Genomic DNA, 13,876 nt, shown 5'->3' with positions numbered 1-13,876 from the left:
TTAATGTTCATTCTTCTGGGATTTAAACTTTTATTTGTTGCATTGTAATACTTCTCTTAAACTTTGTATTATTTCAAACTTGAAAAACTTCAAACATCTATAGAAATAGAAAACATAGTATAGTGAACCATCACCAGCTTCAACAGATGACCAATCTTATTTTATTTATACCCCAGCCACTGATCTCTACCCCCTCACTGGGTTATTTTGTAGAGAATACCAGGTTTACCATTTCATCTATAAATAGAATTGTATATATCTAAAACAGTGGTTCTCAACCGGGGATGATTTTACCCACCCCCCCCGCCTGGGGGGGTGGCATTTGGCAATGTCACTACTCAGGGCAGGGTGTGTGATGCTACTGGCATCCATTCAGCAGAGGCCAGGATACTACTAAACATCCTACAGTGCACAGGACAGATTCCCACAACAAAAAACTGTTCTCGTCCAAATGTCAGTAGTGCCAACGTTGATCCAAAAGATACGAGCTTTTAGAAAAACCTATGCATATGCCAATTATCACACCTAAAAAAATAATAGTGATTTTTTAATATCACTGAATATCTAGTCAGAATAAAAATTACATGTACTTTTTTTAATAGGTCTTTGTTAATGGGCTACTTTTGCCATTTCCATTTCTAGTTGTGTATACATGTACTTTTTAATGCAGGAAATGAGGAAACAATTACAGTTTCATTTAGACCGTTGGAATAAGGAAGAAATAAAATTTAAAACAGTATTTTAAAAGTGTAACTGCCTTGTACAAAGTGATGGCATCTATATTTACCAAACATTTTTGACCAGAGAATATTTCACAGAATTCCTGTCTATGAACAGCTTGTCGTGAATGGGATATGATTTGGGAAATGATGTTTTAACAAAAATAGATAAGAAATTAGTGTAGCTATTTCACAAAATATTGCAAATATATAAATTTAAAATATAAAATTTAAACGTTATGTGTACTTTGTGTTTTTATTTTATTCCTTTTGAAAGCTGTCACCTTGATTCCATATGGTAGTAACTTGTTTTTAATTATATCAGTCTGAATGAATGTTAGCTTACCAACTCAATTTCCCCAACTGCCTATTAATCATTATGTTTACTATGGAATCCTCATTTGTGAAAATCAGGAGAATAGTATATCTGCTTTATACGATTGCTGTATGAAGCTTAATGAGATAAAAGCACAATGCTCAGAGTGCTAGCAGATATTATTATTAACATGAAACACACTTATTTGTTTCCTGTACCTTTAGGAGAACAAGGAAACTGGCATGGAGAGTGTAATTGAAGCAGTTGCCCATTTCAAGTGAGTTTATTTTCTGCTTTTTCACATTCAATTTTATTTTATACATTAATTTTTCTTAGGGTGTTTCCCTTGATGGAACTGAGAATAAAATTGTTGTTTTCAGAGAGTGACAACCACTTTCAAACATATAATTCTGAACTAGATTTCTCACTGACATTTCACTTTTATGATCTAGCCCTGCACTTAGCAACTTGAAGTAGCTTTATGAGAATTTTCAGTTTTCAGGTGTTCCCTAGCTGATAGTTTCAGATAATTGAAACTAACCTGAGCAGGTGATCTGAGTAAACGCATTGTGCTTTCTTTGTTTCCATTTGAATGTGCCACCTAAGTTGTGGGATAGCCTCTGAATAATGCTTTCTTCGGTGTCCAGTGTGTTGCCCAATCAGTAAACTATCAATACTCTATCCCCTTAAGGTTGTTGAGGCAGTTTCTTAATCCTGCTTTTTCTGTGCTCTTCATTCCAATAACATTGTCTTTATTTTTGCTGATTTTAAAAACAATGCATATTTTTAGGGAAAATATAGAAAAAATTATAGAAAAGATTCTCTAAACCCTAAAATTGCATCTGCTTTTTTTCACTTGGTAGAACTTATCACAGACATCTTTACTTGTCAAAATATACAAGTAAACATCAATTTTAATAGTGTTCAGTTGTTTGGAGATGTCATAATGTGTGTAACCTGTCCCCTGTTGTTAGACTTTAAATTGTTGTCACTACAGTGACCATCACATTCACTTGTCCAGTTAGAATAAATTCAAGGTGGACATGCTAGATAAAGTGGACGCACATAAAGCTTTGGATGTAGATGATTAAATGAACCCACAGAAAGTAGTTCCAGCTTACATTCACCAACAGTATATGAGATTTAAGAATTTTTTTTTCCCCCAAAGGAAACCTGGATTAACAGGACGAGGCATGTATGAACTGAAACCAGAATGTGCCAAAGAGTTCAATTTGTATTTCTATCACTTTTCAAGGGCAGAGCAGTCCAAGGTAATTGAGAAAATTAAAAGTGTACTGAGGAAGGGTTGCTTGGAGTTTTTTTGTTTTTATTTTGTTTTTTTCCTAAACAACTTTTACTGCTTTTCACAGATTGAAAAAGGACACATTTTTATTGTAGGAAATTTGGAAAATATGAAAAGGTATAAAGAAGAAAGTACAGATTACCTATAATACCACCACGTAGCATTTGAGGTTTTCCCCTATTTTGTGCGTACATAAAAAAGATCTATATAATTATATACATACCCACACATATCTAATTGTATGTATTTTATTGGCTTTTGAAGACATCATCAACGTGTATTCTAATCAGTTAACCTATTTTACACTCATTTCAGAATTGCTAGTACTTAACAGTATGCTTTTCCATGGTGACTTAAGGAATTTTCCTGATCATTCTTAGCGGGTTAAATTTTGCCTTTTAGCAGTCTACTCTTAAAAATAAGTTTTCAATAAATGGCAGTAAACGAAACTTAAGCATGAAGCTTTTGTTTATTAGTTTTCTGGGGTTTTGTTTTTGTTTTTGCTTTTTTGAAGTATAGTTGATTTACAATGTTGTGTTAGTTTCTGGTGTACAGCACAGTGATTCAGTCGTATATATATATTCTTTTCCAGATTCTTTTCCCCTATAGGTTATTATAGGATATTGAGTATAGTTCCCTGTGCTATACAGTAGGTCCTTGTTGGTTATCTGTTTTATATATAGCAGTGTGTATTAGTGTTTGATGCATGAAATAGAGCTCAAATCTGAATAAGTTTTTGGTTTTGGTTGGTGCATGTTTCCCCTGCATTTTAAATCAAGAAAGAATCCACTTGGCGGGGATTCTCTTAGTGGCAGGGGAAAATTAACCTTGATACCAATTTCGGGGGTGGGGGGTTGCAAAACTAAGGATAGAAATCTTCTAAAATCAGAAGTTAGTATGGCAAAGATTAACATATATCAGTAGTTTTGGATATTAAATTGTTTCATGTTACTAATTCCCTGTCCAAATTACATTCATTTTTATTAGGCAGAGGAAGCCCAGCGGAAATTGAAAAGACAAAATAAGGAAGATACAGGTATTTTTAATCTTTCCCAAAATCTCGTGTCAGTCTCTTTTACTTGTTAAACATTGTTTTCTATTGACTATGTTGATGATTCTTAATGAAGTGGTAGATTTAAATACAAGCTTTCTGAGTGAGCTTTTTTTTTTTTTTTAATTTATTTATTTATTTGGCTGATTTGGGTCTTAGTTGCGTCACATGGGATCTTCCTTGCAGCATGCAGGATCTTTCACTGCAGCACGTGGGCTCTTCGTTGTGGCACACAACGGGGCTTCTCTCTAGTTGTGGCACGTGGGCTCCAGAGCATGTGGGCTCAGTAGTTGTGGCGCGCAGGCTCTCTAGTTGTGACGCCTGGGCTCTAGAGCACGTGGGCTCAGTAGTTGCGGCACACAAGCTTAGTTGCCCTGCAGCATGTGGGATCTTAGTTCCCCACCCAGGGATCAAACCCACGTCCTCTGCATTGGAAGGCGGATTCTTGACCACTGGACGCCAGGGAAGCCCCGTGAGTGAACTTTGAAGGGCTAATAAATATGCTAATGTAGACATAGTCTGTACTGAGTCACCTTTGGGTTAATGGTTTTATCTCGGATCCTAAGACATTTCTAGGGAAAAGAAAGGCCTTCTTTTGTGCTACTGCTACTTACAGAGCTGTTTTTATGCATTTGACTGACCTGAGAAGGTAAGATACAGCTTTAAGATGTGTGTAAATGAATATTCTTTGAAGACTATCAAAAGTATGTAACAAAGGGATAGTTTTTTGGTGTTTTTTTTGTTTGTTCGTTTGTTTTTTAAAGCATGTTCTACAAAAGAAGCCAATTATAACTTTATTTTCAGCACTTCCACCTCCAGTGTTGCCCCCGTTCTGCCCTCTGTTTGCAAGTCTGGTTAACATTTTGCAGTCAGATGTCATGTTGTTAATCATGAGAACAGTATTGCAATGGACTGTAGAACATAACGGACATGTCTGGTCTGAGTCCATGCTGCAGAGGGTAAGTTTGAAGACATTTATTATTTATATTTTAGTGGTCTTGTAGTAAAAACCAGAATACAAAATACTCCTGTCAATATCTGTACACAGAAAACAGGATAAAATGTAGTGTTAACTTAATTTGAAATATAGTATTTTGTTACTATTTGTGTCTGACCATAAAAATGAGAGCCTGGCAGATTTTTTTACACCACATGGTTGTGGTTACCTTGGTCTTGTTGGCAGATTTGCTCTCATTGATTGGTCCTGATATGTCTTTGTTTATACAGTACTCTGATATTTGTATAATGTGTTATCTTTGCATTTGTTTTTTACTTAATTCTCTTTAAAAACCTGTGAGTTCATTAATACTTATGTTTTGCAGTTAAAGAAATTGAAAGTCAGAGACTTATGTTCCTATAACTAATTAGTGGCAAGTCTAGAACCTTGTTTGTATTTTACTTTATAGATTGAATGTAAGTCATTCATAAATTATTATCTCATTAAATTCACGTAATACCCCTATGAGTATCAGTAGTTTTTCCACTGTATAGATGAGGAAGGCAAGTTTCAGTGAGATAGACTTGTCTATGTTACCCAACTAGTAAGTAACATAATAATAATACTCAGTTAATACAATTAGCCTACTCTGTGCCTTATTCTATGCTAGGCACTTTTATGCACCATATTTGTAACCCTCAAAACTCTAGAGGAAAGCTTTTTTTTTTTTTTTTTTTTTTTTTTTATTTTGAAGATGATGAAGTTAGGCTTAGTGGGACTTGAAAGCAGTGAAGCCAGAATTCAGATGAAGGTGAGCCATCCTCCAGAGCCTTCCTTCAAAGCTACTGTTCCTCCCATTGTCTCAGCAGGCTCAAGTATCTCATTGGCTAAGATATTTGTATATGTATACCCCCCTCCAGTTTACAAACATACACTTAAAATGTAAAAGCATGGAGTTGCAGTATACTGGAGACCATCAGTATTATATGAGCAAAAGATGTATGTGAAATGATGGTGAAAAGAGGAATGAACATCATTTATCTTATATATACATTTGCTTTATGTCATTCAGGCTAACTTAGTTCTTCCAAGTCTGACAACCACAGTAGCCCTATGTGTAGGGAACGATACAGAGACACCACACGCGTATCTCCTTCAAAAATTGGGGAGCAGGATAAAGAACAATAAAAGTGCAAATAGATTAGTGTAGTTATATTCTTAGAAGTCTAGTAAGGAATTTTTCATGAGGTATGCTGAGCATCTTTATAAATGATGTGGCATTAGAGATAAAAGTGTGTCTCTTAGATGATTAAGATTTTTAGTCCTTAGAGAAATTGAACTAGGAGTATTATAGATTAGATCATTGCGTGATAGATGCTTTCAGGTCTAATTATTTGGCCACTGATTCTTAGAATCAGTGATTTTTAAGACTGTAGTGTAGGGATGGAATAAAACTGAAAATTATATGGATTGCTGGTCACAGCTGTTAGTAATTTTAACTTACCCTAAGAATTTGCAATTGAATTTTCTTCCTAACTGAAATAGAAATTTTTGTTTCCTTGCTGAGAATTCTTTATTAGAAAATGAACTTTAGCGTTTGGATTTCATGAAAATTCGTACTTCGAATTATTATTTACTGCACTTAGTGTTTAATAGTTTATCTTTTTTCAATAGTGAATTTTTTTATTTCTTATAAAAATATGTACTTGATTTTTGTTTCACTAAAAGTTACAAAACATTGTATTTTAGGTGTTACATTTAATTGGAATGGCACTACAAGAAGAAAAACAGCATTTAGAGAATGTCATGGAGGAGCATGTAGTAACATTTACCTTCACTCAGAAGATATCGAGTATGTATACAGTTTTTACTAAACTGACTCAACATGTCCGTGATTTTTAAATGTAGTATAACCTCTTTTATTTGATCATATAAGTTTTAAGTAGGTTATATTGATCCAAACTTCTGAGGCTGTCTGTATTCACCCGTGTATTATATCAGATCCTGTGTACTATATCAGATCCTGATACATTTTTATAAAAATACTTAGGGCCTACCCATACTTTAAAAACATAAATTTTAATTCATAAACAGGAAAAAGTAATGAGGAGTCCTTAGTTTGAAATCAGTATAGCACATACATTTAAACTCTAGTATATACTTTTAAAAACACAGAGTTTGCTATTAGGATTTCACTTTTAAATTGTTGCTATTATCTTATAAAAAGTAATGAAAATAAGAAAATTAGCTATAGAGGATTACGTTTTATATAAAGTAATGTGACTTTTTTTGAGAAGACCAAAGAAATATTTTTTCTAGCTTTTTAATATTAAAATTTCAAACATACAGACAAGTTGGAAGAGTTGTACAGTAAATATCTATATACCTGCCACCTAGATTCAGTAGTTAGTGTTTTGCTATATTTGCTTTATATTTGAACACTTTTTTTGAACCATTCGGTTTTTGTTTATTTATCTTTTGGCTGTGCTGCACAGCATGCAGGATCTTAGTTCCCCGACCAGGGATCGAACCCGGGCCCCCTGCAGTGGAAGCACAGACTCCTAATCACTGGACAGCCAGGGAATTCCCTGAACCATTTGTTTCAGATGTCATAATATTTCATCTCTAAATAAAAACGTTTCCTTTATTAGTTTTCAGAATAAGCAGTTGTTCTAATAGTTGCCTGAAGTAGTGGCAACTGTGAATCTTTTTTGTTTGCTTACGTTTTTTTTTGTGGTTCTTTTGTTTTTTAATATTACTCATGGGTTTTTTTTCAGTGTTTATATTATAGTCAGTTATAATCAGTACTCCTTTTGATGCTCAAACTGTGCCACTTCTGGGCAGTGGGAGTCTGTTCAATTGGCTCTGTGTCCTTTTGACCCAACCCCATTAGTATCTGAGCACCACCTTGCTTTCTGGCACAAAAGGTGTCTGAGGCTCATCTTGTACTTTCCCTGCTCCAGACCTGCAATCAGTGATTTGCTGAGATGCTTAAATGAATTTGTGGTGGTATAATAGGAGTTTCTGAATTCCTTGATTGCAAGCGAGTATTTCTGTAACTTTGTTTAGTATTGTGTTCTCTGCCATTTCTTCCTAAAAGATAAGGACTGTGAGAATACTAGGCTCTACTGGGGGATGAGGAGGAATAGTCCTGGTTGCTGCTAAATCTCTATTTTTCCCTTTTTGCCCACATCCAGGTAAGTGGGAGGAAGAAGGGGAACTGTCTTTCCCCACTGAAGACTATATTCTTGGGTGCCAGCCTTTCCCAGCTCTTTTCTCTGCCAGTGTTTCTTTCTATCAATTAACATTAACATTGTATCTGTTGTACCTTCTTTATCTGCAGTTTTTTTACTTTGGGATAACCACACAGAAAACTCCCTAATTTCATTTGATCTCAGGTTCTCTTTTGCTTCTTTCTTTCTTTTTCTTTCAACAATCATCATTTTCTCTAGACAGTCCTCCTGTTTCTCTTTAAACATTTTATATAATTAAAACAAACTATTGGGACTTCTGTGGTGGCACAGTGGTTAAGAATCTGCCTGCCAGTGCAGGGGACACAGGTTCAAGCCCTGGGCCGGGAAGATCCCATGTGCCGTGGAACATCTAAGCCCGCGAGCCACAACTACTTAGCCCGCGTGCCACAACTACTGAAGCCTGAGCGTCTAGAGCCTGTGCTCTGCAAGAAGAGAAGCCACCGCAATGAGAAGCCAGCGCACCGCAACGAAGAGTAGCCCCCACTCGCCGCAACTAGAGAAAGCCTGTGCACAGCAACAAAGACCCAGTGCAACCATAAATAAATAAATACATACATACATACATACAAACAAAAGACAAACTATTTAGAGTCAGATCCCTAACCCACAGCCACCAAATTTCAGATCTGGAAGAGTATTAAAGATCACATAGTTCAGGGAATTCCCTGGCGGTCCAGTTGTTAGCACTCGGAGCTTTCACTGCTGAGGAACTAGGTTCAATCCCTGGTCAGGGAACTAAGATCCCACAAGCCATGTGGTGCGGCCAAAAAATAACAAATTAAATTACATTTTTTCAAAAAGATCACATAGTTCAGTCTCTTACCCTCTTAGAGTAATATTTTGCCAGAAATGTTTCTTAAATCAAGAAAATTAATAATTGGGTATTTCCCACTATAAAACTAAATTAGCTAATATTGGATTAAATGTACTCTTGAGAGTAATGGACTTTTGTATCTTTTTCTCAAAATAAAAAAGTAATCCATAGAGGAAGAAATTTGTTTTCTTTTGAATCTAGGTTTTCATTAAAGAAAAGGTCAAAACAAATAGATACATGTTATATACACATGGACTCCTATAATCCTAATTCATTTTCTTAGACTTGTAAAATCTCAGGTAGACCTTTCAGCTGGGTTTTTATTTAATTTTGCTAGAGGCTATGTTAAAATAATCATTTTGTATAAGATGTCAGTTTTGAATGATTAAAGCATTCTAGTTGTTAACAACTTGTTTGTAGAATACAAATATATCACATTTCGAGAGGTATTGAAAATTTCTACGTAGAGCTGTAATCAAATGATGGGCAAATGATGGGCAAATGTTATAAGCAACTTCATTTATCTTCTTGTGCATAGTAATAAGCACTATGAAGTCTTAGCTGTTGTTTGTGTGCCCTTTTTTTCTTCCGCCTCAGAACCTGGTGAAGCACCAAACAACTCTCCTAGCATACTAGCTATGCTGGAAACACTACAAAATGCTCCCTACCTAGAAGTCCACAAAGATATGATTAGGTGGATATTAAAGGTAAAATTTCCTGCATCACTCTGCTTTTTGTGAGAAATATTACATGTTTATCTTTAAATTTTTATAATGTTTCATAGCTTCAGAATAACGATATTTTTTTTCATAGACTTTTAATGCTATTAAGAAGATAAGGGAGAGTTCATCCACCAGTCCTGTGGCAGAGACAGAAGGAACCATAATGGAAGAGGTATAAGATGTAAATTGTGGTAATACTGAAAAATTGTGGCAAGCTCACTATAAACAAATTTATCTGCAGTAAGTTGGTAGTTGATATTATTCACAAACATGTAAATCCCAAGAAGTGTGCCACTATTTGTTTATATTTTTGTAGCTGTCTTTTTGGACTGCCTTTTTTTTTTTCTTTTAACATGTTAGGTTGATTAAGAAATCTTTTCTCTTTGTTTAGATAAGTGAGATTATAGAATAGTTTTTAATTAGTATTTACAATAAAGATGTTTCTGCTTTGGGGGAAAAGATGTGCATTTAACCTCTAATGGTCTAATTAAATGAAGCGTAATTTCAGAGTTCGAGAGACAAAGACAAAGCTGAGAGGAAGAGAAAAGCCGAGATTGCCAGACTGCGCAGAGAGAAGATCATGGCCCAGATGTCTGAGATGCAGCGGCACTTTATTGATGAGAACAAAGAACTCTTTCAGCAGACATTAGAACTGGATGCCTCTATCTCTGCTGTTCTTGATAATAGGTAAAAATTAATCACAATTTTTGAAACTCTTGACCATGGTTCTCCATTGAGGAAGATGTTTGGTTTTTTTCTTTATAAGTACACTTAATCCTAGAATAACTTAGAAGAGTTGATAGATAAACTTCGTGGCCTCGTAGTTAGAGGACTTAATCTTAGAAATCTGAGTTTATTAGCATATGATTATGAGCATGTCTCTTGACTATAGATAAGAGAATTCATATGTATGCTTAAAATGTAAGTTATACAGAAGACCCTTGAGATTCATAAAAGAATGAATACACTGGGCTCAGTTAACTTAGTGTCTGGCTTATGTGTTGCATATTGGATTGCTCTGAGGATTGAAGGAGATGGTTTTGATACATATGAAAGACTTGGGTCTCTCAAATCAAGTCATCAAAACTGTGTGTTTTAGGGACTTCCCTGGTGGTCCAGTGGCTAAGACTCTGCGCTCCCAATGCAGGGGACTTGGGTTCGATCCCTGGTCAGGGAACTAGATCACACATGCTGCAACTAAGACTTCACATGCCACAACTAAAGATCCCGCACACCTCAACAAAGATCAAAGATCCCACGTGCCGCAACTAAGACCCGGCACAGCCAAATAAATAAATAAATATTTTTTTAAAAAAACAAAAAACTGCATGTTTTAAATACGTTTCTACTTACTTAGAATCTACTGTTTTATGATTCTATAGAAACTTCTTAGGCTCATTAATTATACTCCTAACCTTTTTATTGCAGCCCTATGGTTTCAGATATGACTCTTACGGCATTGGGCCCAGCACAAACTCGGGTCCCTGAACAGAGACAATTTGTTACCTGTATATTGTGTCAAGAAGAGCAAGAGGTCAAGGTGGAAAGCAGGGCAATGGTCCTGGCAGCATTTGTTCAGAGATCAACTGTATTATCAAAAAACAGAAGTAAATTCATTCAGGATCCAGGTAAGTCATAGCTATATCCTCATCCTCCCTATTAATAATGACTGCCACATAGTATGGTAGGTGATATACAGAGATTTTATTACCCTAATAATAACTGTAGGCTTGGTGGTATCTTGAGCAGGTAACTTAGACAGGAATGAACTTGACAGATGTGGAAACACTCCAGAAGGTTAAGTATTATGCCTGAATTACACAGCTGATAAATAGCAGGGATTCAAAAGAAAGCTGTTCTTTGTTTCATTAACATACTTCGGTACTTAACAGTCTTTCCCATTCTTCACATTTGTAAAGTCCAATAATTAGTTGACACTGAAATAACAATAACTATTTTATCTCAATAATTATTTTATCTCATAGATAGATCCAAGGTGGAATCCCTTGAGAACAGTGGTGTGAGTCACCCCTGTGAGAAGCTGTCCTTGAGCCAGATTCTCATTTAGATTATTGAGATAGAGATTACCATGCAGTGCAGGATGTTATTCAAGAGAGTCTTGGGATCAACATCTATGGAATGGAGGGGAAGGAAGCAGGTTTGGGCAAAGGGAGAAGTTGAGCTATGATGCAGTCCCCAAAAGACCTTAGCCAACCCCATGGGAGGTCTGGAGCTGGATGGCCCTTCAGAGGTGTCCCAAGTTGGGGCAAGGGGGCTGGGTCTTTATACCCTGACACTGATCAGTGACTGGTTGTGACCTACCTCTGGAAAGAGGTGTGACCTTGATCAAAGTAGTGTGACCCTGAGCAAAGTCCCTTAAAGAGGGATGACAGTTGAGTGCCCTCTTCTAACAGCTGAGGGAGTAAGTCATTCATTCCTGCAGGGGCTTCTGGGCTACACCTTATTATGTCCACAGCAGATACTTTCATGTTTCTACTCTTACATTTGTTTATGTGTGCATATGCCTCAGTGATACCAGTAAACTTCTTGAGAGTAGGAACTGTGTTTTAATTTTCAAAGCACTTATTTAGCTAGTGCTTTTCACATTGTATGATTGGAAGGAGGTTTGAGAGACCACTGGTAAGTTTGCCTTTTCTCTATAATGAAAGTCTTCACAGTGTGGCTCTCAAGCACCCTAGTTACGATACATTGGTCAGCTTCACCTTAAGAAATGATCATTTGTACTAGGTGATTTACAAATTTCATTCCAGGCTGAAGATAAAGTCACCAATTATATTTAGTACTTGCCTATAAGTGGATTTTTTTAATGCTTTCACAATTTATATCATAAAAGATTTTCTTTATGCTGTGAAATTTGCACTGTTCCATTATATAAAGCAAATTGAAACTTGAGTAATTTAATGTTAGGGAATTTCTAAGATTATACTAATTTATGTAGAGAATTCCAAGAATTCCCAAAGAAGCCAGCTACCCACTTTATGTTTGTCTTCATTTTTCATCTCCTTTAAATATAAAAAATTAGTACCAGAGCGGAAGACTGTCTGAATTGCCCGTTTTTCCCTACTCTGGTCTGGGCTGCTGTCCCAGATATTTTGCTGCAGCTTTGACTCTGGTATAGTAATTGTGGCTAGTCTCTGCATGATTGTCTTTAGGCAGATTCTCCTCTACGGCCAGGACATCTTTTTTGTTAGAGATCATTGTGACCCAGCTGCCCTGAAGGTATTAAAGACCTCTCCCTGAAGAATATCCCTTTTACCTCAGGCTCAGGGCATTTTCAGGGAATAGGAGTCTCTCAGTGCCCTGAAAATGTGAAATGTTCAAAAGATTAGATGTACTTAAATATGGGATTCCAGTTTCAGTTAACAATTCAGGGATGTTTCATTAACTTGCTCAGGGTAATGAAAATTAGAGAGTCCTGTATTCTGAATAATCCGGGGTCTTGCATAAATTATTATAAATTTATTGGTATAAATATAAATTATTATAAATTTTTATAAATTTATTGGTAAAATTATTGGTATCTCAAATCAAAGGAATAAACTAGCATTTCATTTGAAGTTTACAGGCCCTTAGTAAGGATTTCACAATTTAAAGTTGTACATTTGTTACAGGAATATTAAATGCTTGGTTTTTCGCTTTGTTTTTTGTTTGTTTTATAATGCAGAAAAATATGATCCATTATTCATGCACCCTGATCTGTCTTGTGGAACACATACTGGTAGCTGTGGGCACATTATGCATGCCCATTGTTGGCAAAGGTAATTTATATTCTTAATATTAGTAAAGAGAAGCTTATCCAAAGGCTCAAAATTAAATTTTTTAATAAAGGAAATTCCATCTAGAAAAAGGGAAAAAGAACTAAAGATGTTTGAAGAAGAAAACTCCGTATTACTGCCTAATAAATAACAAAATTAATTTGCTTTGTCATTACATTTAAAGGAGTGACTTAGAAACTTCATAGTATATCAAGTGTATTTTTTAATGTGGGGATCTAACAGACTAGATGAAGTAAAGGATTTTCACAGTGGTATAAACCCTAGAAATACGTCTTTCTTTGGGTCCAGGGTGAACAACTCTTGATTCTGAAGATGCTAGCACTTGTCTGGTTAGTTCCTAAGATTGTCATGGCTCCCTGAGCTAAGATGGGATAACTTCAAACTTATTCTACTTTGGTGCTTTCTATGCTTCTGCAAAACCAACAAATTAGTGCTGTTATTCTAGTACTCTGCTCATCGAGTTGTTATGAACTGCCCCTAGTAAGTAGTCACCAGCCCTGGCTGGGGGAGTAACCACAGAGCACTGGGACCAAGAAATATGCTACATTGTGAATGATTGTTTGCAAGGCAGTCTTTTTTTCGATTCTCCTGTTTTAGAACTCTTAACCCATTTTGGTAATTACAACAACTCAAAGTATCACTGTTAAAAATAATTCAGGTCATTTCAAGATTTTAATTTTTAGATTTTTTTGTGGAAACAAATTATTTAAAATGTTGAAGCTTGTGGCTCTCATTTTTAAAAATTACCTTTGTTTTTGATGCCTCATGTTTTCTAATTGTAAAGGTATTTTGATTCCGTTCAAGCTAAAGAACAGCGAAGGCAACAGAGATTACGCTTACATACAAGCTATGATGTAGAAAATGGAGAATTCCTTTGTCCCCTTTGTGAATGCTTGAGTAATACTGTTATTCCTCTGCTGCTTCCTCCAAGAAATATTTTTAATAGGTAAGTTTTGGCTCATA

General features: G+C 35.6%; 1 protein-coding gene across 6 annotated transcripts in view; it reads left to right on the top strand.

The window, feature by feature from the left end:
- Positions 1-13,876, top strand: part of UBR2 (ubiquitin protein ligase E3 component n-recognin 2) — a 114,991-nt gene that overhangs the window by 70,317 nt on the left and 30,798 nt on the right. For 5 of the 6 annotated variants that reach the window (XM_059938679.1, XM_059938681.1, XM_059938677.1 and 2 more), the window contains 11 exons: positions 1,260-1,312; positions 2,204-2,306; positions 3,326-3,374; positions 4,194-4,348; positions 6,076-6,178; positions 8,992-9,101; positions 9,208-9,288; positions 9,625-9,803; positions 10,545-10,744; positions 12,802-12,895; positions 13,698-13,859. In XM_059938679.1, coding sequence (XP_059794662.1) covers positions 1,260-1,312; positions 2,204-2,306; positions 3,326-3,374; positions 4,194-4,348; positions 6,076-6,178; positions 8,992-9,101; positions 9,208-9,288; positions 9,625-9,803; positions 10,545-10,744; positions 12,802-12,895; positions 13,698-13,859 — 1,289 coding nt within the window. Of the gene's footprint in view, positions 1-1,259; positions 1,313-2,203; positions 2,307-3,325; positions 3,375-4,193; positions 4,349-6,075; positions 6,179-8,991; positions 9,102-9,207; positions 9,289-9,624; positions 9,804-10,544; positions 10,745-12,801; positions 12,896-13,697; positions 13,860-13,876 lie in introns of those variants that run through there. The other variant, XM_059938683.1, reaches the window with a different exon arrangement.

The sequence above is a fragment of the Balaenoptera ricei genome, chromosome 11 (assembly GCF_028023285.1).
Source record: "Balaenoptera ricei isolate mBalRic1 chromosome 11, mBalRic1.hap2, whole genome shotgun sequence".
NCBI lineage: Eukaryota > Metazoa > Chordata > Mammalia > Artiodactyla > Balaenopteridae > Balaenoptera > Balaenoptera ricei.
The sequence above is the reverse complement of the archived record's forward strand: the minus strand, read 5'-3'. Positions and strand labels throughout refer to the sequence as shown.